This window comes from Dendrobates tinctorius, unplaced genomic scaffold, assembly GCF_039654945.1.
Source record: "Dendrobates tinctorius isolate UK_male_01 unplaced genomic scaffold, ASM3965494v1 ptg000008l, whole genome shotgun sequence".
Classification (NCBI taxonomy): domain Eukaryota; kingdom Metazoa; phylum Chordata; class Amphibia; order Anura; family Dendrobatidae; genus Dendrobates; species Dendrobates tinctorius.
The window spans coordinates 65020871-65045918 of NW_027361676.1; the positions used below are offsets into that span (position 1 = coordinate 65020871).

A 25048-nucleotide genomic window follows, 5' to 3' on the forward strand; every position below is an offset into this window, starting at 1 on the left:
AAACAACACCTTGGACCACTGAGCAACAGACTAGTTCATTTTCTCCTTGGTCCAAATACTTCTGGCATTATCTATTGGTCATGAGTGGCTTGACACAAGGAATGCGACACTTGCAGCCCAGGTCCCGGATACGTCTGTGTGTGATGGCTCTTGAAGCAATGACTCCAGCAGCAGTCCACTCCTTGTGAATCTCCCCATTTTTTAATGGCCTTTTCTTAACAATCATTTCAAGGCTGTGGTTATCCTGGTTGCTTGTGCAACTTTATCTACCACACTTTTTCGTTCCACTCAACTTTCCATTAATATGTTTGGATACAGCACTTTGTGAACGGCCAGCTTCTTTAGCAATGTTGTGGCTTACCCTCCTTGTGGAATGTGTCAATGACTGCTCTGGACATCTGTCAAGTCAGCAGTCTTCCCCATGATTATGGAGCCTACTGAAACTGACTAAGGGACCTATTTAAATGCTTAGGAAGCCTTTGCAGGTGTTTTTGTTAATTATTCAAATATAATGAGATAATGGCTTTTGGGTTTTAATTGGCTTTAAGCCATAATCATCAACATTAGCAGAAATAAACACTTGACATAGATCACTCTGTTTGTAATGACTCTATATAATATAGGAGTTTCACTTCTTGTATTAGTACCTGAAATAAATTAACTTTTTGATGATATTCTAATTTAGTGAGAAGCACTTCTACTTGGTCACTGAATCACTTTCACCCTGATCTTGTTGAGAAATGAAACAGTCTCCTGAGATACAGTATATGTTTTGAATCGTTGTCCTGTTGTGAAAGTGCACATCTACCAAGGGCACTAATTGATGGTAGCATCTTCTATTTTAATAAAGAGCAGTACATCTGTGAATTCATGATAGCATCAATGAAATGTATGCCCCTGACACCATGAGCACTCATGTAACCCCAAATAAGGGCACTGCAACCACCATGTTTCACTGTAGACACCATGAATTTTTCAAAATATATTTTTCAAAATGCATGGTGCCTATGTTTTTTCTAGTGGACTGATCAGTGAGTCGACTATATCAAGGCATGGAATGTTGGAAAAAAAGAGACATTTAGGGAATTTCTAAGCACAGCAGTTCTGGACTTAAAATATCTCTTAATTTGGTATGAAAATTAGAGATATACAGAAAGATATAAGCCCCATTTTATCAAGGCAAGCATTGTTCATGCGAGATTTGGTGAGGGACATACCGGAGTTAGAAACGCCTGATGGATTAAAAAGCACACTGCTCTTAAAGAATCAGGTGCATCTAAAAAGGGCCTTGATCTTCACTATAAATCTTACTCCAGTCTATGACTGGAGTAAGATCTGTGGCGTAAGGCTAATTTCACACTTGCTTTTTTTTGCAGCGCGTTTTTCCCGCAAAAAAATGCATTGAAAAAACGCATACAAAAGCATACAAATGCTGCGTGTTTTTCAAGCATTTTTATGAGCATGCATGAAAAAAACTCAGCGTTTTTATGCGTTTTTAGTGCGTTTTTACCGCGTTTGCATTTTTTTCCAACATTAGGTGGCCCCTCACACTAACCCAAACCATGACTTTACTAACCCTAACCCTAACCCTAACCCTGACCCTAACCCTGACCCTAACCCTAACCCTGACCCTAACCCTAACCCTGACCCTAACCCTGACCCTAACCCTTAACCAAACCATACTAACCCTAACCCTGACCCTAACCCTTAACCAAACCATACTAACCCTAACCCTGACTCTAAACCCTAGCTAACCCTAACCCTAGCCCTAAACCCCCTTAACTAACCCTAACTCTAACCCAAACCCCTAAATTCCATTGTCCAACTAATGGTAAAAAAAAAAACGCATGCGCAAAAAAACGCATACATAAGCATGCCAATGCGCACATATGCGCACCCATAGACTTATAATGGGTGTCTTGCTGTAAAAAAACGCATTGCGCGCGCATGCGTTTTTTTGAGGCAAGTCGGACGCCCAAAAAATGCAACAGGATGCATTTTGTGCGCCCAAGTGCATACCGCAAAAAAACGCATGCGCGGAAAAACGCATACAAACGCATGTGTATGCGCACATAAGCGCATCCCATGCAAAGTATAGGAAAAAAAACCGCATGCGTTTTTTAGGGCTAAAATCCCGCGGAAAAAAACACAAGTGTGAAACCAGCCTAAGGCATGCTACAACTTATCCTGAAGTTTATGAGCGGGCGTCACAATACCAATTCACACTGCTGTTCTGAACCAGATCAACAATTTTAGCCAAACTAGGCAAAAGAGGCTTAGAAACCTCAAAAGTCGCACATTTTTGCACAACAATTTTGCAAATTTTCAAAGTGTATTAGATCAGAATTATGGTGTAACCGTGTTGATGAGTCAGGGCCATAGGGTCAACCTGCAGGTAAATAATGTTAAAATGCTGCCTGTACGCGTTACTGAAAGCAGAGATACCAGGAGGAAATTAGCTTTTATCGCTGCTGCGTATCTGTGCATAGCAGACAGGGTACTGATCACAGCAACCGCTCCCAGTATAGTTAGCGATTACTGTAGTCACTTCGTGGACACCTCGACAACTGAAAGCCAGCAGCTCTGGGAGCATATAAGTTTATTTTCTCCCGGTATCCGTGCATTCGGTAAAGCTGCCAGGCAGCATTTTAATCTTATTTCCCTGCTGATTAACCCTATATTTTCGGGTATATAGTGCTTCTGCATATGACAGGTTCCCTTTAAACTTTAATGGTAAAGTGAAAGCTTTGCTGTGATTGATTGCTGAAGATAATAAAGACAGGTTTTATAGCGTTCTTCTCCTCTGCAAGCTGTGCCCCAAGAGGAACATAGATCTAGCAACAACACCCACAAAAAAAATCTTAATTTTTTTGCTTTGTTTTTCTATATAACTCTGACATTAAATTGTAGATCAATCGAGAACAATAAATCAAAATAAATGTTTGCGCTATGTGAAATGAGTGTCATGTGGATGCATAGTAGGGGGCACAAGTCTGTGGGTGATTCTTTAGGTCTCCATTCATTTAGGAGATCTTAATACATCATAGTACAGGAATGGTCTTGTGCATGAGTCCTGTTTTTTTTTTTTTTTAAGTTTTACAGAGAATGCTCTTTAACCCCTTCACCCCCAAGGGTGGTTTGCACGTTCATGACCGGGCCAATTTTTGCAATTCTGACCACTGTACCTATATGAGGTCATAACTCTGGAACGCTTCTATGGATTCCGGTGATTCTGACATTGTTTTCTCGTGACATATTGTACTTCATGTTAGTGGTAAAATTTCATTCAAATAACTTGCGTTTATTTGTGAAAAAAACGGAAATTTGGCAAAAATTTTGAAAATTTCGCAATTTTCCAACTTTGAATTTTTATGCCCTTAAATCACAGAGATACGGCACACAAAAAACTTGATAACTAACATTTCCCACATGTTTACTTTACATCAGCACAATTTTGGAACCAAAATTTTTTTTGTTAGGAAGTTATAAGGGTTAAAAGTTGACCAGCGATTTCTCATTTTTACAACACCATTTTATTTTTAGGACCACATCACATTTGAAGCCACTTTGAGGGGTCTATATGATAGAAAATACCCAAAAGTGACACCATTCTAAAAACTGCACCCATTAAGGTGCTCAAAACCACATTCAAGAAGTTTATTAACTCTTTAGGTGCGTCACAGGAATTTTTTTGAATATTTAAAAAAAAATGAACATCTAACTTTTTTTCACAAAAAAAATACTTCAGGTTCAATTTTTTTTATTTTACCAAGGGTAACAGGAGAAATTGGACTGCAAAAGTTATTGTGCAATTTGTCCTGAGTACGCTGATACCTGATTTGTGGGGGGGAACGACTGTTTCAGCGCATGGCAGAGCTCAGAATGGAAGGAGCGCCGTTTGACTTTTTCAATGCAAAATTGGCTGGAATTCAGATCGGACGCCATGTCATGTTTGGAGAGTCCCTGATGTACCTAAACAGTGGAAACCCCCTACAAGTGACCCCATTTTGGAAACTAGACCCCCCAAGCAACTTATCTAGATATGTCGTGAGAACTTTGAACCCACAAGGGCTTTACAGAAGTTTATAACGTACAGCGGTACAATTAAAAAATCATATTTTTTCCACAAAAATGATCTTTTCACCCCAATTTTTATTTTCCCAAGGGTAACAGGACCCTAAAAGTTATTGTGCAATTTGTCCTGAGTATGCTGATACCCCACATGTGGGGGTAAACCACTATCTGGGCGCATGGCAGAGCTCGGAAGGGAAGCAGCGCCATTTGGCATTTTTGGCTGGAATTGAGATCGGACATCATGTCGCGATTGGAAAACCCCTGATGTACCAAAACAGTGGAAACCCCCCACAAATGACACCATTTTGGAAACTAGACCCCCTAAGGAACTTATCTAGATGTGTGGTGAGAACTTTGAACCCCCAAGGGCTTCACAGAAGTTTATAACATAAAGCCGTACAATTAAAAAAATCATATTTTTTCCACAAAAATGATCTTTTCACCCTCAATTCTTACTTTTCCAAGGGTAACAGCACCCTAAAAGTTATTGTGCAATTTGTCCTGAGTACGCTGATACCCCACATGTGGGGTAAACCACTATTTGGGCGCATGGCAGAGCTCGGAAGGGAAGCAGTGCCATTTGACGTTTTTGGCTGGAATTGAGATCGGACACCATGTCGCGATTGGAAAACCCCTGATGTACCTAAACAGTGGAAACCCCCCACAAATGACACCATTTTGGAAACTAGACCCCCCAAGGAACTTATCTAGATGTGTGGTGAGCACTTTGAACCCCCCAGTGCTTCATAGAAGTTTATAACGCCCGGGCGTGAAAATAAAAAATTCGTATTTTTTCCACAAACATGATCTTTTAGTCACCATTTTTTTTATTTTCCCAAGGGTAATAGGAGAAATTGGACCCCAAAAGTTGTTGTCCAATTTGTTCTGAGTATGCTGATATCCCATATGTGGGAGAAAACTACTGTATGGGAACACGTCGGGGATCGGAAGGGAAGTAGTGACGTTTTGGAATGCAGACATTGATGGAATGGTCTGCGGGTGTCATGTTGACTTTGGAGAGCCCCTAATGTGCCTAAACAGTGGAAACTCCCCACAAATGACCCCATTTTGAAAACTAGACCCCCTAAGGAACTTATCTAGATGTGATGTGAGCACTTTGAACCCCCAAGGGCTTCACAGAAGTTTATAATGCCAAGGCATGAAAATAAAAAAATCGTATTTTTTCCACAAACATGATCAATTATTCCCCAATTTTTTTATTTTCCCAAGGGTAACAGGAGAAATTGAACCCCAAAAGTTGTTGTCCAATTTGTCCTGAGAAAGCTGACACCCCATATGTGGGAGAAAACTACTGTATGGACACACGTCAGGGCTCGGAAGGGAAGTAGTGACGTTTTGGAATGCAGACATTGATGGAATGGTCTGCGGGTGTCATGTTGCCTTTGGAGAGCCCCTAATGTATCTAAACAGTGGAAACCCCCCACAAATGACCCCATTTTGACAAATAGACCCCCTAAGGAACTTATCTAGATGTGAGGTGAGCACTTTGAACCCCCAACGGCTTCACAGAAGTTTATAATGCCAGGGCATGAAAATAAAAAAATCGTATTTTTTCCACAAACATGATCAATTAGTCCCCAATTTTTTTATTTTCCCAAGGGTAACAGGAGAAATTGAACCCCAAAAGTTGTTGTCCAATTTGTCCTGAGTACGCTGACACCCCATATGTGGGAGAAACTACTGTATGGACACACGTCAGGGCTCGGAAGGGAAGTAGTGACGTTTTGGAATGCAGACTTTGATGGAATGGTCTGCGGGTGTCATGTTGCCTTTGGAGAGCCCCTAATGTACCTAAACAGTTGAAACAACCACAAATGACCCCATTTTGGAAATGAGAACCCGTAAGGAACTTATCTATATGTATGGTGAGCACTTTGAACCCCCAAGGGCTTCACAGAAGTTTATAATGCCCGGGCATGAAAATAAAAAAATCGTATTTTTTCCACAAACATGATCAATTAGTCCCCAATTTTTTCATTTTCCCAAGGGTAACAGGAGAAATTGGACCGCAAAAATTATTGTCCAATTTGTCCTGAGTACGCTGACACCCCATATGTGGGAGAAAACTACTGTATGGACACACGTCGGGGCTCGGAAGGGAAGCAGTGCCATTTTGGAATGCAGACTTTGATGGAATGGTCTGCGGGTGTCATGTGCGTTTGGAGAGCCCCTGATGTACCTAAACTATTGAAACTCCCAACAAGTGACCCCATTTTGGACACTAGACCCCCCTCGGAACTTATCTAGATGTGTGGTGAACACTTTGAACCCCCAAGTGCTTCACAGAAGTTTATAACGCTCGGACGTGAAAATAAAAAAATCATTTTTTTTCCACAAAAATGATATTCTTGCCCCCAATTTTTATTTTCCTAAGGGTAACAGGAGAAATTGGACCCCAAAAATTGTTTTGCAATTTGTCCTGAGTAGGCTGATACCCTACATGTGGGGGTAAAACACTGTTTGGGCGCATGGCAGAGCTTGGAAGGGAAGGAGCACCATATGACTTTTTCAACTCAGAATTGGCTGGAATTGAGATCAGACGCAATGTTGCATTTGGAGAGCCCCTGATGTGCCCTAACAGTGGAAACCCCCAATTCTAACTCCAACCCGAACCCCAACACACCCCTAACCCTAATCTCAGCCCTAACCCAAGCCCTAACCCTAGCCCTAACCCTAACCCTAACCCTAACCCTAGCCCTAACCCTAGCCCTAATGGAAAAATGGAAATAAATACATTATTTTATTTTATTATTTTTCCCTAACTAAGGGGGTGATAACGGGGGGTTTGATTTACTATTTATGGCGGTTTTTATTTTTGGCAGCTGTCGCACGCTAAAAGACGCTTTTTATTGTAAAAATAGTTTTTGCATCACCACATATTGAGAGCTATAATTTTTCCGTATTTTGACCCACCGAGTCATGTGAGGTCTTATTTTTTGTGGGACGTGTTGACATTTTTATTGGTACCATTTTCGGGCACGTGACATTTTTTGATTGCTTTTTATTCCGATTTTTGTGACGCAGAATGAACAAAAACCAGCGTTTCATGAATTTCTTTTGGGGGAGTGCGTTTACACTGTTCCGCGTGCGGTAAAATTGATAAAGCGGTTTTATTCTTCGGGTCAGTACGGTTACAGCGATACCTCATTTAGGTCGTTTTTTTATGTTTTGTCGGTTTTATGCAATGAAAACTATTTTATATAAAAAATAATTATTTTTGCATCGCTTTATTCTGCGAGCTATAACTTTTTTATTTTTTCACTGATGATGCTGTGTGGTGGCTCGTTTTCTGTGGGACAAGATGACATTTTCAGCGGTATCATGGATATTTATATGCATCTTTTTGATCGCGCGTTATTACACTTTTTGTTTGGCAGTATGATAATAAATCATTATTTTTTGCTTCGTTTTTTATTTTTATTTTTTAAGGGGTTCGCTAAAGGGGTTAACTAATGGGACAGTTTTATAGGGCAGGTCGTTACGGACACGGCGATACCTAATATGTGTACTTTTATTGTTTTGGGTTTTTTTTATTTTCAAAAAATGAATTTATTGGGGAATATTTTTTTTTTTTTTTACTAATTTATTTGGCGATTTTTTTTTAAATTATTTTTACACTTTTTTTTAATTTTTTTTTTACTTTATTACATAGTCCCAGGTGGGACATCACTGTCCTGTGACAGATCGCTGATCTGTCACATCACAGATCACTGTGACAGATCAGCAATCTGTCACAGGCAGTGCACAAGGCTTCCTCATGCCTGCGCTTTGCAGGCACTGAGGAAGCCAGCTTCCTCCAGGCCCCCGAAGGCCCCCGTCACCATCTTGGATCCGGGGGCCTGGAGGAAAGGAGTCCCCCGCAGCAGCGCTGCACATTGCGCTGCCGTGGGGGGCTCAGGGAAGCACGGAGGGAGCCCCCTCCCTGCCGATGCTTCCCTTTAACTCCCGGTACACCGCGATCATGTTTGATCGCGGTGTTCAAGGGGTTAACGTGTCGGGGGCGGTCCGTGACCGCCCCTGACACATAGTGTGATAATCAGCTGACACCCGGCCACGATCAGCGGCGCTCACCACGTGGGCGCCGCTGATCGCACTAGACGTACTATCCCGTCCATGGGCATAGGGGCCCGGGTCCCATGGACGGGATAGTACGTCTGATGTCAGGAAGGGGTTAAACCTCCTTTTTTATTTTGGTTATTGTAATATTGTTTATTTAAGCGTTACTTTTGTAAAAATGTAGATGACAACATGTTTACTGCATTTACGGTATCACAGAGACTTTGATAATAATGGAATATGGTGGCATATTACTCAAGATCTTCACTCTTCTTTCTTTACAGGCATTTTCTATTCAAAACAGGAACAGGGACAACCCCACTGTTTAGCACTGCTACACCCGGATACACAATGGCCTCTGGCACAGTTTATACGCCTCCCACCAGACCACTTCCTCGGAACACCTTGTCAAGAAGTGCTTTTAAATTCAAAAAGTCTTCAAAGTACTGTAGTTGGAAATGTACTGCACTCTGTGCCGTAGGGGTATCGGTACTACTGGCAATACTACTATCCTATTTCATAGGTAAGATATGAGATTTTTTACTTTGTAATCCGTTAATAAATATGCAAGAACGTCTTGTGAGGTTGTAAGCCACCGTAGGTGATACAGGACTTATTAATCCCGTCAGAAAAAGACAAAATGATTTACATGTTGAAAAAGCTGTTATTTTAAGATCAAGTTAATATTTAATTTAGAGTTAATTAAAAAGGACAGAATCTTCCATTTATTGTATTCTGACTGCTGTGGCTGCAGAGAAATAAAATTATTTTATTCAATAGTCATCCAGAAGAAATTCCTATGTTTACCGCAATAGTCAGGAATCAGATATTTTTGATTGTGCTTGATCATTATTGTATTGGTTTAATGAGTAAATTAATGGCGTGGCTGGGTTATGCTCTCTCTATATAATCAGTGGGGGTCCAACCTCACAATTTTCAAATTTTTATTTTTATGCCTTTAAACCAGATAAGTGTATCACACAAAATAGTTAATAAATAACATTTCCTACATAGCTACTGTACATCATAATCATTTTTAAACCATCGTTTTTTGCGGTGAAGTTAGAAGGGTTAAAGGTTTATCAGCAATTTCTCATTTTTCCAACAAAATTTACAAAACTCCTCAAAGTATTCAAAACCACATTTAAGAAATAAATTAACCCTTCAGGTGCTTCACAGGAATTAAAGCAATGTGAAGCAAAAAAGGAAAATTTAACTTTTTCCCAACAAAAATGTTGCTTTTAGCTCTAAAATTTGAATTTTTCCCAAGGGTAACAAGAGAAAATGAACCATATAATTTATTGTGCAATTTCTCCTGAGTATTCTGATACCCCATATGTGGGGGAAAACTACTATTTCGGTGCACAACAGAGCTTGGAAGGGAAGGAGCACCATTTTACATTTGGAACGCAAAATTGGCTTTAAAAGATAGTGGACACCATGTTGCATTTGCAGAGTCCCTGATAGAAACACCCTACAAGTAACCCCATTTTGGAAACTCAACCCCTGAAGCAACTTATTTAGCGGTGTTGTGAATTCTGTGAACCCAGAGATGCTTCACAGAATTTTATAATGTTGAGCCGTGAAAATGAGAAAAAAGTTTTCCCCACAAAAATGTTTTTGAGCCAGTTTTCATTTTCATAAGGAAAACAGGAGAAAATGGACCATACAATTTTTGTTTTTGTTCTCCTGAGTACACAATATGGGGTGGAAAACTACTGTTTGGGTGCATGGCAGGGCTCAGAAGTGAAGGAGCGCTAATTGAATTTTTTGTCTGGAATAGATTGCGGATGCTATGTGACATTTCAAGAGCCTCTGACATTTCAAAACAGCAGAAACTCCCACAAGGACTAATAGGAAAAAGTGAACCTCACAGTTTGTTGTGAAATTTCTCCTGAGTGCATCAATACCCTACATATAATTTGAAAATACTTTTCTCTCACAGTGGAAAGCTCAGAAGGGAAGGAGCCATATTGCAGTGCAGATTCTGTTGTTATAGTTTGGAGGGGCATGTAACATTGGCAGAGCATCTGAAATGCCAGAAAAGTAGAACCGCCCATAAGTGACCCCATTTTACAAACTACTCCTCTCAATAAATTCATGTATGGGTGCAGTGATCATATTGACATCATGGGTGTGTAACAGAATTTTATACTATTGGGCAGTAAAGAAAAAATAATTACATTTTTACCACAAAAGTTTTGTTTTAGCCAAAGAATTTACATTTTCGAATAGGAAAATGGGTAAAAATGACACCAAAATGTGACGCAAAATTTCTGCTAAACGTGGAAATACAGTGCTACTTAGCCACACAGTGAGAGTCGGGAGAAATGGACCTCTATTTGACTCTTGGGCAACAAATTATTGTAGAATAGCTTGTGAACTTCATATACATAGCCTCTAATTATCAGAACAGCTGAACACCCCCAGTCCCCTCTGTGAATTTATCTACAGGTGTATTTATGAATTTGACTTCATGGGAGATTTTCAGAAATTATTAAGATGAAACCCCTGAGGGATTTTTACTGTAATGAGGCAGCAGAGTTACTCTGGACTCCGTCTAGCCTATGTTCAGCCATGTCCTTCTTTTCAGAGGTGCACAAAACTATGGCGGACGGCACTTTTATGCAATCCTAAAAAGACGGACACCGCCAGATTACAGGTCAGATGGCATCAACAGTGCCTCCTTCTGCCTCATTATAGGGAATCTTCTGCTGAGGGTTCTGCCTTAATCACAAATTTCAGAAATTTACACAGAAACACCCGTGTAAGCGCTCAGAGTAGAGCGCAGGATAAATGTGAGCCGAGCCTTACTGAAATCTTTGTCAGGCAGAATGAACAAATCAACAGAAGGTGAAGAATTGGTTTTATTTATTTTTATGCCATTTCTCGTGTGGTCTAAGTGATTAGGTGACTTAATTCTTTGGGTCAGTGTGATTACAGCGATACCAGATTTATATTGGATTTTTGTATTTGGCTGCTATAACACACTAAAAGATGCTTTTTATTGCAAAACCAAGGTTTTCCATCGCCATATTTTGAGAGCTATAATTTTGTCTATATTTCTGCCACCAGAGTCATGTGAGGACTTGTTTTTTGCAGGACGAGTTGACGTTTTTATTAGTACTATTTTCGGGTACATAACATTCTTTGATCGCTTTTTATTCCGATTTTTGGGAGGCAGAATGAACGAAGACCAGCAATTCAGAAATTGTTTTTTGCTTTTTTTTTAATGCCGTCCAACATGTAGTAGTAAAATTAATACGACAGCTTTATTCTTTGGGACAGTCCAATTGCAGCAATACCACATGTATACATTTTTATGTTTTTCTGATTTTACAAAATAAAACATATTTTATATAAAAAAGATTTGTTTTTGCATCACTTTATTCTGAGAACTTTAACTATTTGTCCTCTGACAGAGCCGTATGGGGGCTTGTTTTTGTGAGACAAGATGATGTTTTCAACAATACAATTTTTATTTATATTTGACTTTTTGATCACATTTTTTTCCACTTTTTTGGCAGTATGATGATAAAGCATAGTGTTTTAGGGTGTTCACTGAAGAGGTTAAATAGTTTAACAGTTTTATAGATTTGGTCATTCTGGACAGGGCAATACCAAATATATTTATTGGTATAATATTTTTTTTTTCATTTATTTTGTGATTTTTTTTCCACTTTGACTGCATTTTTTTTACATATGTTTTCATTGCGTTTTTGACGCTGTGTTTTTGTCTCTTCTTGTATGTCACTATTTTAAATAAAGCTGCTTTCTTTTTTATACTTCCTGCTCTTTGGCTTTGGTAAAACTTTATTAATACAGTCATGTGCTGAGATTACATGTGTTTTTATGTGTTTCTGCCGCAGGAAAACACTAAAATCACAAGTTTGTTTTTTTAACTGCAAATTCTTTGTATCTAATGCAAGACTGTGGGAAAAATCTGCACAAAAAACTAGGCGTATCGGCAAGAAAAATTGACATTGATATTAAACCCACACCGCCGGTCAGTTCACGCTAAGTGAAAAAAAGCACTGCAGGTAAAATATGCAGCATAAAAATTAACCAAAAACTCATCGCGGACACACAACCTAAAGGGGGAATATCTCCAAGGAATCCTGCTTTTCAAAGGGTGAAATCTACAGTGAGAGTCTCCAGAATTGATGGTCGTACCCCAGATTAATGTACTCTGTACAATTCCTTGTTTTTATATGATGTGAGATCTGATAAAATTTTGAATAGAAAAAAAGCATCTGCAGATTTGTGTTGCAGAAATTTCTGCAACTGAAAATTTGTTCCATTTATGCTTGACTTTTTTGACAGCAGTGAATTCTATAGAGATAGACAGACACATAGACGGACATATAGACATTTAATTGCACAACCCCTCAACATATTATAATATTGCACCTTATGGAGCTTATTGGACAGATTTTTTTAAGATTAAATAACTAAATAAATGAAAAACTGCTGTCAGCTTTACCTTACTGGTTACAAGAAATGGAGGGGACCCAATGTCGTTTTTTTGTTTTATTTATTTAATCATAAAAAGCTGACCAACAAGCTCCACAGGTGCAATTTTATAATGTTTTGGGGGCTTGTACAAATATATGGCAATATGTCTCTGTCTATGTCTGTATGTCTATGTCTACATGTCTGTCTTTCTATATCTGTCTATATCTGTTATCTATGTCCAATAGTGATGATCGAACGTGCTTGGATAACGTGTTATCTGAGCATGCTCGGCTGTTATCTCAGTACCGTGGCCGTGCTCAGATAATATATTCGAGTCCCTGCGGCTGCATGTTTTACAATAGTAGACAGACGCAACACGTGCAGAGGGATTGCCTCTTTGTTTGGCAATCCTCGCATGTGTTGCGGCTGTCAACTATCGTAAAACATGCAGCCGCAGGGACTCGAATATATTATCCGAGCATGCCCATGATACTCGGATAATACCCGAGTATGCTTGGGTAACACGTTATCCGACCACATTCGCTCATCACTGTTCTCTATCTATTATATATCTCTATTTCATATCTATCTAAAACTCATCAAAATTGGGCAAAAAAAATCTTGTTTCTTCTACCAAGAGATGCCGAAATGGTGCAGAAATGTCTACTGCCAAATACTCTACGTGTGCACATAGCCTTATTGTTGTAATCATACCTCTTTATCTGTGCTGTCCTGCAAGCTATAGTAATAGTTACATCCTATTCAATACTAGAAATGCTTATTTCTATCACTAAAGAATCACTAATCAGTTATGGAAATATCAGTATTGTCTTCTGTGCCACTTTTCTTGGCCAGCATTACTTATCATAGGCATATACAAGTCGCCATTCCTCACATACGCAGTTTAATTTTTAAATATCTCTGGATGAAGCAGCCGGGCCCGGGAACAAAACTATTGAGACAAAAGGAAAGACGATTTTTTCCAAGCTGTCTTCAACAAGCCGCCCACAGTAATCTTCCTCAAGCCTTTATCAACCATGATTGAGTGCTTTTCTGTTTTTCTGCTTTCCCAATAAAGTTTTTCTTATAAATCATTTTATGCAAAAGTCATTCTTTATTTTGGAAATTCCCCCCAAATAAGGAAGAATATTAGTTTTTCCTCTGAAAGATGGGTTACGGCTTATTTTCAGGGGATGTCTTATTATTTTCCATGAACAACAATCTGTATTTGTTGTGAACAAAAAAAATCAACATTTACTCAAATATAATCATGTCATCACACACACACGCACATACACACTGCACATACACACACACACTGCACATATACACACACACATACACATATACACACACATATACACTGCACATACACACACATACACACTGCACATACACACACGCACATACACATATACACACACACGCACATACACACTGCACATACACACACACACTGCACATACACACACACACTGCACATATACACACACACATACACATATACACACACATACACACTGCACATACACACACGCACATACACATATACACACACATACACATACACACAGCACATACACACACACTGCACATACACATATACACCCACACACATACACATATACACACATACACACTGCACATACACACATGCACATACACATATACACACACACTGCACATACACACAGCACATACACACTGCATATACACACACACACTGCACATGCACACACTGCACATACACATATACACACATGCTTACCACACAACACCATGTATATACACACATTGCACATGCACATATACACAGCACATACATACACATGTATACACACACTGCACATACACATATACACACACACGCTCACCTCACAAAACCATGTATATGCACATACTCATATACCCACACACGCACATACACACAGCACATACATACACATGTATACACACATACACACTGCACATACACATATACACACACGCACATACACACTGCACATACACACACACTGCACATACACATACACACACACACTGCACATACACACTGCACATACACACACACATACACACACACACTGCACATACACATATACACACACACACTGCACATACACATACACACTGCACATACACATATACACACACGCACATACACACTGCACATACACACACACTGCACATACACATATACACACACACACACTGCACATATATACACACACAAACTGCACATACACATATACACACATGCTTACCACACAACACCATGTATATACACACATTGCACATGCACATACACATATACACACACTGCACATACACATATACACACACACGCTCACCTCACAAAACCATGTATATACACACACTGCACATACTCATATACCCACACACGCACATACACACTGCACATACATACACATGTATACACACACTGCACATACACATATACACACATACACACTGCACATACATACACATGTATACACACACTGCACATACACATATACACACACACGCACATACACACAGCACATACATACACATGTATACACACACTGCACATACACATATACACACACACGCACATACACACAGCACATACATACACATGTATACACACACTGCACATACACATATACACACACACGCACATACACACAGCACATACATACACATGTATACACATGTATACACACTGCACATACACATATACACACACACGCACATACACACAGCACATACATACACATGTATACACACACTGCACATACACATATACACACACACGCACATACACACAGCACATACATACACATGTATACACATGTATACACACTGCACATACACATATACACACACACGCACATACACTCAGCACATACATACACATGTATACACATGTATACACACACTGCACATACACATATACACACACACACGCACATACACACAGCACATACATACACATGTATACACATGTATACACACACTGCACATACACATATACACACACGCACATGCACACAGCACATACATACACATGTATACACATGTATACACACTGCACATACACATATACACACACACGCACATACACTCAGCACATACATACACATGTATACACATGTATACACACACTGCACATACACATATACACACACGCACATACACACAGCACATACATACACATGTATACACACACAGCACATACATACACATGTATACACACACAGCACATACATACACATGTATACACACACTGCACATACACATATACACACACACGCACATACACACTACACATACACATATACACACACACGCACATACACACAGCACATACATACACATGTATACACACACTGCACATACACCTATACACACACACGCACATATACACAGCACATACATACACATGTATACACATGTATACACACACTGCACATACACATATACACACACACACGCACATACACACAGCACATACATACACATGTATACACATGTATACACACACTGCACATACACATATACACACACGCAAATGCACACAGCACATACATACACATGTATACACATGTATACACACACTGCACATACACCTATACACACACACGCACATACACTCAGCACATACATACACATGTATACACATGTATACACACACTGCACATACACATATACACACACACACGCACATACACACAGCACATACATACACATGTATACACATGTATACACACACTGCACATACACATATACACACACGCAAATGCACACAGCACATACATACACATGTATACACATGTATACACACTGCACATACACATATACACACACATACACTCAGCACATACATACACATGTATACACATGTATACACACACTGCACATAAACATATACACACACGCACATACACACAGCACATACATACACATGTATACACACACAGCACATACATACACATGTATACACACACTGCACATACACATATACACACAGCACATACATACACATGTATACACACACTGCACATACACATATACACACAGCACATACATACACATGTATACACACACTGCACATACACACATATACACACAGCACATACATACACATGTATACACACACTGCACATACACATATACACACACATACACACTGCACATACACATATACACACATGCTTACCACACAACACCATGTATATACACACATTGCACATGCACATACACATATACACACAAGCACATACACACTGCACATACATACACATATACACACACACGCTCACCTCACAACACCATGTATATACACACACTGCACATACACATATACACATAAGCACATACATACTTCACACACATACACATGTATACACACACTGCACATGCACATATACACACATGCACACCTCAACACCATGTATATACACACACTGCACATACACATATATATATATATATACACACATACACACTGCACAACACCATGCATATACACACAATACACATGTGTACACACACACTGCATATACACATGTACATATATACACACTGCACATACAGTAAATGCCAGCCTGTCACACCTTCAGTTCTTCTAGACTCAGCAGGTAAAGGAACTTTGGTGACATCATTATCACATGGCCAAGATGTCACCAAAGGTCCTTAAGTAGTGTTAACCTTGGATTACAAACACTGGCAGCACTACATGAACAAGGGCCCTGGGCAATTTCCCAACTTATGTCCCCCCACTCCCCGATGAGGGCCCTAACTGTAACTAGCGCTTCTAGGGCTTATTTTTTTATTTTTGCAGTACTGTTTTTTTCATGAATACCACAAAAATCCTGTAAAATCATGCTAGAGCCTATTTCCGGGTCTAGAACAATCTGACACACATTTTATGTTTTGTTTTCTTTACGTAAAGTATGGCAATTGTAAAAATTTTACATACTGAATACTGGAAATGAGCTAGACTTGAAATGAAAGGGTTGTCTGCTTTTAAACAAGCTAACATGGCTTTTTGAGTGCTAATTAACATTTGAGTGCCTAATTTTCCAGCCACAGCAGAGATCAGCTACTGCCACGTAATTCTTATTTTGACCTGTGGTGGTGCTGCAGGGAAATTGCGCACTCTCTGTTGCGTTTCCATGATGCAATGACCTGCATTCTACTGGCGTGCTTCCAAGACTACTGTGCGACGGACTGGTCATTCACGTGGCTGCCCAGCTCTATAATGCTGAATTACCATAAAGCTCACATTATACCAGCATAGGTTATACAAAGGTAAACCTATACTTTAAGTTTATTAAAAAGTTTACAGGCTCCATATAGTTCCTGTAATATTGTAACCATCTCTAAATGTCCCTAGTGATGTTTGAATTATCTGCATTATTAGCGATGTAATAAACTCACCCTATTCCTCCATAAACCAGAAACTGCCAAGCTGCAGCTCATTTTATGTATTTACCTACTTTCTGCATTGTTCCTAACGACCGAACCATTCACATTAACTATTAAAATATAATCGCTTTTTTCCTATCTCCAGCTATCATTTACTGTAATTTAGGACTGTACGTTTGTATATAGAAATATTTTGTACTTACTGAAATTGAACCCTATTTTATGCTAAGTGCAAGGCATAACAAAATATTTACAATGCTCTAATGCGGTGCAGCATTAATATTTAATTGACAATGCAAATGGCTGTTGTGTCAGGCTTGGCGATAACAAAATAGTTAATAAGAAGCTAAAGAAGTGAAAGTAAGAAAATTAAATTTAACTCCTACATGGCTGGACTGCTCTCCTGATTGCTTCTAATTTACTAAGCTCAGTATGCTATTTTAAAGTTGTTGTCACGTTAAGGAAACCCATTCTAAAATTTGGTGTTAGATAATTCTAACTTGATAAAGACGAGTTCCCAGGTCAGGATTCTCATCTATTAGACGGACAGTATAAAGAGGCATTCCCAGGTCAGCATTATTATTTATTGGACGTTATGAACAGGAGTTCCCAGGTCAGGAATATTATCTGTTAGATGGACGGTATAAAGAGGAGTTCCCAGTCAGGATTTTCATTTATTAGACAGACGGTACCACATCTCAGTGTCCTTTCCACCACCCCATCATTGATCACCCCCAGCACACCTGTGTCCTCTCCACCAACCCCATCATTGTTGTCACCCACCCTCATCATTGTTGTCTCCCATTCTCATCATTGTTCTCACCCACCACACCTTAGTGTCCTCTCCACCCACCCCATCATTGTTGTCACCCACTCTTATCATTGTTGTCTCCCATTCTCATCATTGTTCTCACCCACCACACCTTAGTGTCCTCTCCACCCACCCCATCATTGTTGTCACCCATCCTCATCATTGTTCTCCCTAGCACACCACAGTGTCCTTTACACTACCCCATCATTGTTCTGTTCTCCTCCTCCACTTCTCAGTATCTTCTCCCCAGTGTATTGTTTAAAAAAAACACACACCACCACTCACCTCTCCTTCCTTTCTCCCACTGCATCGGCATCACTGGCAGCTTTCTCTCTAACACAGACACGTGCTGCTTGCTGACGCCATCAAGCCGTGTACACCTGTATCAGGAAGAAGAACAAAGCTTCGGAAAGATGCGGAGGACAAATCCTTGCAGTTCCCCTCCGCTGCCATTGTCTCCTGTAGGCAGCAGAGCTGCAGGGATCGCTGCCTGCCACACATGAGGGCAATCTGGTCATAGACCCCCACAAGCCTCGGGCTCCGAGAAACAAGCCAGATTTCCTTCAGTATTAGCTGCCCTGGAGAGGCACCCCTGTTGTGAATTCTCTTTTTGGCCTCCCTCTGGTTATTACTGAAGGTAGAGGAGCTGGTCAAATTGACAGAGGGGTTGCGAGTTCTCTTCCTGGGCTCCCTCTGGTGGTTACTGGAAGTAGTGGAGCTGATCTGATTGACAGAGGCTTGCCACCTGATAATAAGGATGACGATTGGAGATCTGGGGTTTCAGATTGGGATTTAAGACAGCTGGCTCCCTCTATCCCTGCTGGTGATTTTCTTCCTGTTCTTTCTGAGGTCTGATGTCTCCTGCTCTGTCCCTGCATGGTTCAGCTAAGTGATTCATTTGCTATTCTGTTTGGATTTGATCTGGTTTTGTCTATGCAAATGCAAACATGAAAATGCAAATGCAATTCTAGGATGTATTAACAGAAGCATACAGTCTAGATCACGTGAAGTCATTATTGCCCTCTACTCCTCTTTGGTCAGACCTCATCTGGAATACTGTGTCCAGTTTTGGGCACCACATTTTAAAAAAAGACATCAGCAAACTGGAGCAAGTTCAGAAAAGAGCGACCAGAATGGTGACCAGTCTGCAAACCCTGTCTTATGAGGAAAGGTTGTATGATTTGGGAATGTTTACCTTACAAAAGAAGAGAATTAATAGCTATCTACAAATATCTCAAGGGCTGTCACATTGTAGAAGCATCATCTTTATACTCATTTGCACAAGGAAAGACTAAAAGCAATGGGACGAAACTGAATGGGAGGAGACACAGATTAGATATTAGAAAAAACTTTTTGACAGTTAGAGTGATCAATGAGTGGAACAGGCTGTCACGAGAAGTGGTGAGTTCTCCTTCAATGGAAGTCTTCAAACAGAGGCTGGACAGACATCTGTCTGGGATGATTTAGCGAATTCTGCTTTGAACAGGGGGTTGGACCAGATGGCCCAGGAGGTCCCTTCCAACTCTATGATTCTATGATTCTATCTCTGTTTTGTGTGCGTCAGCCAGCTCCGGCTGGGGCTGTGCTGAATCATCGCCCATATGTTACTGCTTGTGCCAGTTTGTTTTGTCCCCTGTTATACTGGTCTCTTTTTGCTTTGCTTTCAGAATATACCAGAGTGCTGATATAGTGGGGGCGAAGTCGTGCAACTTCAGTGTTTTTTGTGCATCAGACGTGTTGAACTTTTTGCAAGTTTTTTTGCGTGATTGCAGACAGTGTCTTTCCTGTCCTGTCTAGTCAGTGTGGGCCCCATCATTTGCTCAGTCTATTTACCTGCCTGCGTTTGTGTTTTCATCTTGTCTCACCGACAATATATGTTTGGGGGCTATCTATTCCTTTGGGGTCCCCTCTGGGGCAGTTTATATCTCCCATTTCTTGCTTTAGGCTTAGTTAGCTCTCCGGCTGTGCGGAGGTGTCTAGGATCATCGTAAGTACGCTCAACGGCTACTGCTAGTTGTGTGGCTAAGATCAGGGGTCTTCAATCCGCTTAGTTAACAACCACTCTGGTTTTCTGTGGCTTAGCCTGGGCCTGCTATCCTCCTCGGTGACCCATTCATAACACACCCCCTCCACCTCCAAACTCTGGTGCAGTTTCACCAGCTACATCAGCGGTATGTCCAACCCCGGCTTAAGAATCATACAGGGAAAATGACCTGTTTCTACATAGCTCTTAGAAGGACTCAACTAGTCCATTTTTAATTTTGTGATATCATAGACCTAATACAAAAGAGAAGAATTAACTGGGTAGAAAGCCAAATGAGCAATTGTAAGTACACCGTGCCATACACACTGGTATGTAAAAGTTTGGTCAACCCTGGTCAAAATTACTGTTATTGTGAACAGTTATACAAGTTGAAGATTAAATAATTTCTAAAAGGCCTAAAGTTAAAGATGTATTGTGGACAAAAAATATATACTGTCATTTTTATCATTTTAAAATTTACAAAAAGGAAATTGCACAGATGCAAAAGTTTGGGCACCTTTGGAGATTTGTGTGCTTAAATAACATTGACCAAGGTTTCAGACTTTAATTAACCTGTTATGGTTATGGCTTGTTCACTATCATCTTTAGGAAAGGCCAGGTTATGCAAATTTCCCAACTTTATAAAAACCCTGCCTCCTCTAACCGTCTGCCAAAACAGCATCTAAAAATGAAAATGTTGAAGGCCCACAAAGTAGGAGAGGGCAGTAAGAAGATAGCAAAACATTTTCAAGTTCCCTTTTTCTCAGTTCGAAATGTAATTTAGAAATGGCGTTAGCAGGAACAGTGAAGTTCAAGATAAGGTCTGGAAGACCAAGCAAAATTTCAGTGAGAGCTTTTCGTAGGATTACTAGAGAGGCACATTGGGGTACATTGTTCTACTGTTCAGAGACAACAAATATGGCCTTCATGGAAGAGTCGTCAGAAGAAAACCTCTCTTGCATCCTTGCCATAAAATTAAGAGTTAGAAGTATGCAAAAGAACATCTAAACAAGTCTGATGCATTTTGTAAACAAATCCTGTGGACCAATGAGGTTAAAATAGAACTCTTTGGCATAATGATTAAAGATATATATGGAGAAAAAAGGGCACATAATTTCAGGAAAAGAACATCTCGCCAATCATTAAGCATGAGGGTGGACCCGTCGTTCCTTGCGGGTTATTTTGCCAATGGCACAGAGAACATTTCATGGGCAGAGGGAAGAATGGATTCAATGAAATTTCAACAGATTTTTGATGCAAACATAACACCGTCTGTAAAAAAGCAGAAGTTGAAAAGATCCAAATCCACAGTAGATTACCTCAAAAGGCGCTAGCTGAAAGTTTTACAATAACCCTCACAGTCCCCTGATCTGAACATCATTGACAATCTGTAGCTAGAGCTCAAAATATCAGTGCATGCAAGATGACCCAGAAATCTCATAGAACTGGAAGAATTTTTCACGGAAGAATGGGTGAAAATCCCTCAAACAAGAAGTGAAAAACTCTTGTCTGGCTACAAAAAGAGTTTGCAAGCTGTGATACTTGATAAAGTGGGTGCTACTACTTACTAACCATGCAGGGTGCCAAAAGTTTTGCACCAGCCCATTTTCCTTTTTGCAATTTTTAAAATCTAAAAGATGAAAGTACATATATTGTTTCCCTAAAATATGAAGGAAATGTGTCATTTTTAACTTTTGGCCTATTGAGATTATTTCATCTTCAACTTGCTTAACTGTGCACAATAGCAGTAATTTTGACCAGGGGTGCCCAAACGTTTACATGCCACTGTAATATGCTAATTACAATATACTAATAGGATAAAAATGTTAATGGGAGTGCTATTTAAGGTATCATAATTGAAGAAATATCTGCTCTTTGCAATGGCCATACATTTTTTTTCCAGGATACTGTTTTTTTGCTTTACTATATGAACGAAATAAAAAGTCAAGTGGTTAATAATCATCGTGCGCGGCATTCAGGTGGCTTGGTAGACCAGCTTCTCAGAGTCCTGGATTTCAAATGTCAGAGCTTGATTTAGAAGCGAATTTACTACCAATACTTTATAGGGGCACAGAGGGTTATCTCCTTCCATGTGACACCACATCATTATGTTACCGGCTGTGCCGATTATACCAGAGCTGGGGTGTAGAACAATTGTCTGCCAGGGATTTGGGTCTTTCGAAAGTTAACATTATAGTGATTTGTATAAAGAACTTATCTTTTGGGTTTAGAAATGTTGTTTTTTTCTATAAATGCTAGCCGTTATCTGGGGGATTTGCAATCCTCTGGCTGCTTGTTATTTTATTAGTAATCTAGATCTTTATACTGGATGTGATTTATATAAGGATGTAGATTGACATTTTTATAGTGTTCGTAGGACGCGTCTTTATTCTTGCTTAATAGTTAACAGTTTAGCAGAGATGGAACGTCTTTGTGCCCGAATCTTGTAAAATGTCCTTATCCTACTGGAAATAGGATTATGTGCGACGTGAACCTGTGGAACAGGAAATATCTTCATGGTGTGTCACCCGGTCTGTCAGGGCAAGCAGCTTTTCGACAGACAGATAGGTCTTAGTCTCAGAGCTGAACACACTTCTCTTGCAGATAGGCCAAGTCAAAATCCACTTTCGATGAGTATTCCTATGACATAGAGTCCATGGCGAGAAGCATTGTAATAATTTACAATAAGAAGAGGATTTCAGCTGAGTTTGCTCTGCCTCGTAGATGCATCCGGTATAAGATCTTATGAAAAATGTAGCACAGCCTATTATGGAGTTGTCTGCCATTCGCAAATCCTATCCAAACAAACTGTACCAGAAATATCAAAGAAGGAAATCTATTTGCTTTTTATTTGATCATCCTTTTCTGACACATCTGGTTCAGTTCACCTCTGTTCCGCAGGCCTTTGGGAACAGGATTTACTGTATAAGTAGAATATGCAAACTGGGAAGTGATCTTTTTCCACAGTGAACAGAAAGAGAGGTAACAAAATCAATGCATCCATCTGTAGCGTAGATGCTGAACATGCAAATGGTGTTTGAGGAATACGTGTGCTCAGGAGATGGAAGTGTGAGGGGCACCCTGATGAAAAATTTACACTATATCATAAAATATTGCAGGCTTTACAATGTAATATTGTGATTATTATATTATTATTGCTCTTAATCCACAGCTGACAGATCACTAGATGCTCTTGGCCTTTGTTACACATCAGGTTCTTTGAAAGAACGTAGAATGTTGTAATGTATCGGCTTGGGATGTGCGCAGATCCCAGCAGAGAGTTTTATGCAGTTGGTGATCGGTGAGACACCCGGCACCCCAATCAGCTGTTCATGGTGTCGGCAGCATCTGGTAGTGCTCAGTTACTAAGCTGCTCTGTCTACTGATAGTGGCAGCGGCTGGGTACTGCACATCCACCCCCTATCCACGGCAACTATCAGTAGGTGGAGCAGCTTCGCAACTGGGCACTACTAGCCACGGTCGTCACCGAGAACAGCTGATTAGGGTGCCGGGTGTCTCACCGATCAGACATTGATGACCTATCTTAAGGATAGGTCAATAAGGTTACAGTAGTGAACAACCTCCTTAAGTGGCCTGTTCTTGTGTAGCTAGTGTTAGCCCTTCAGTTTCTTTGTTCAAAGCTCCAATTGTAAGACATAGCCATGCTTTTTCAAGGATAGCCTTCCAAAATTCTTGTCCAAAAATTGGCCATGAATTAATATATATTTTTTTAAATTTTCCATTATTGTTTTGGTTGAAAGTCTCTGATACTCTTGTTTTGTCTGTTGGTCTTTCATTAAGTCTTGATTTTTCACTTCAATCAGTTTCTCACTTCAGTCCAAGCTTTTTTTTGACTGCCTGACTGGTAGTATTCCTCTGCCACCATACTTTTTTGGCAGGCACACTCTATTGACATCACTACGAGGGTGGAAAGAATGGCAAATAGTCTTTGGCTTTCTTTTTTTTTTTTGGTTGAAATTATCCAAATCTGCTTGAGTCCATGCAACTATCCCAGTTTATCTCCTGATGGGTATTGCCCTGGTGTTAATGGCTTTGACAGTCTTTCCACTCATTTAGTCTTTAGTATCCTTCTTAATAACCAGAGTAACATATTTAACTATTGTATTCATGTGATGTTTTCACACATTTTTGTATAGAATTTGACAACTCCTTCATATTTTCACTAATAATGT

The 25048-nt window shown here is 39.9% G+C and overlaps 1 protein-coding gene across 10 annotated transcripts in view; it reads left to right on the top strand.

Annotated features, from left to right (window-relative positions):
* The window catches only part of TENM3 (teneurin transmembrane protein 3), a 1679324-nt gene that overhangs the window by 1364231 nt on the left and 290045 nt on the right, over positions 1-25048 (top strand). For all 10 annotated transcript variants that reach the window (XM_073577886.1, XM_073577891.1, XM_073577894.1 and 7 more), the window contains one exon: positions 8436-8674. In XM_073577886.1, the coding sequence (XP_073433987.1) occupies positions 8436-8674 (239 nt within the window). The remainder of the gene's footprint in view (positions 1-8435; positions 8675-25048) is intronic.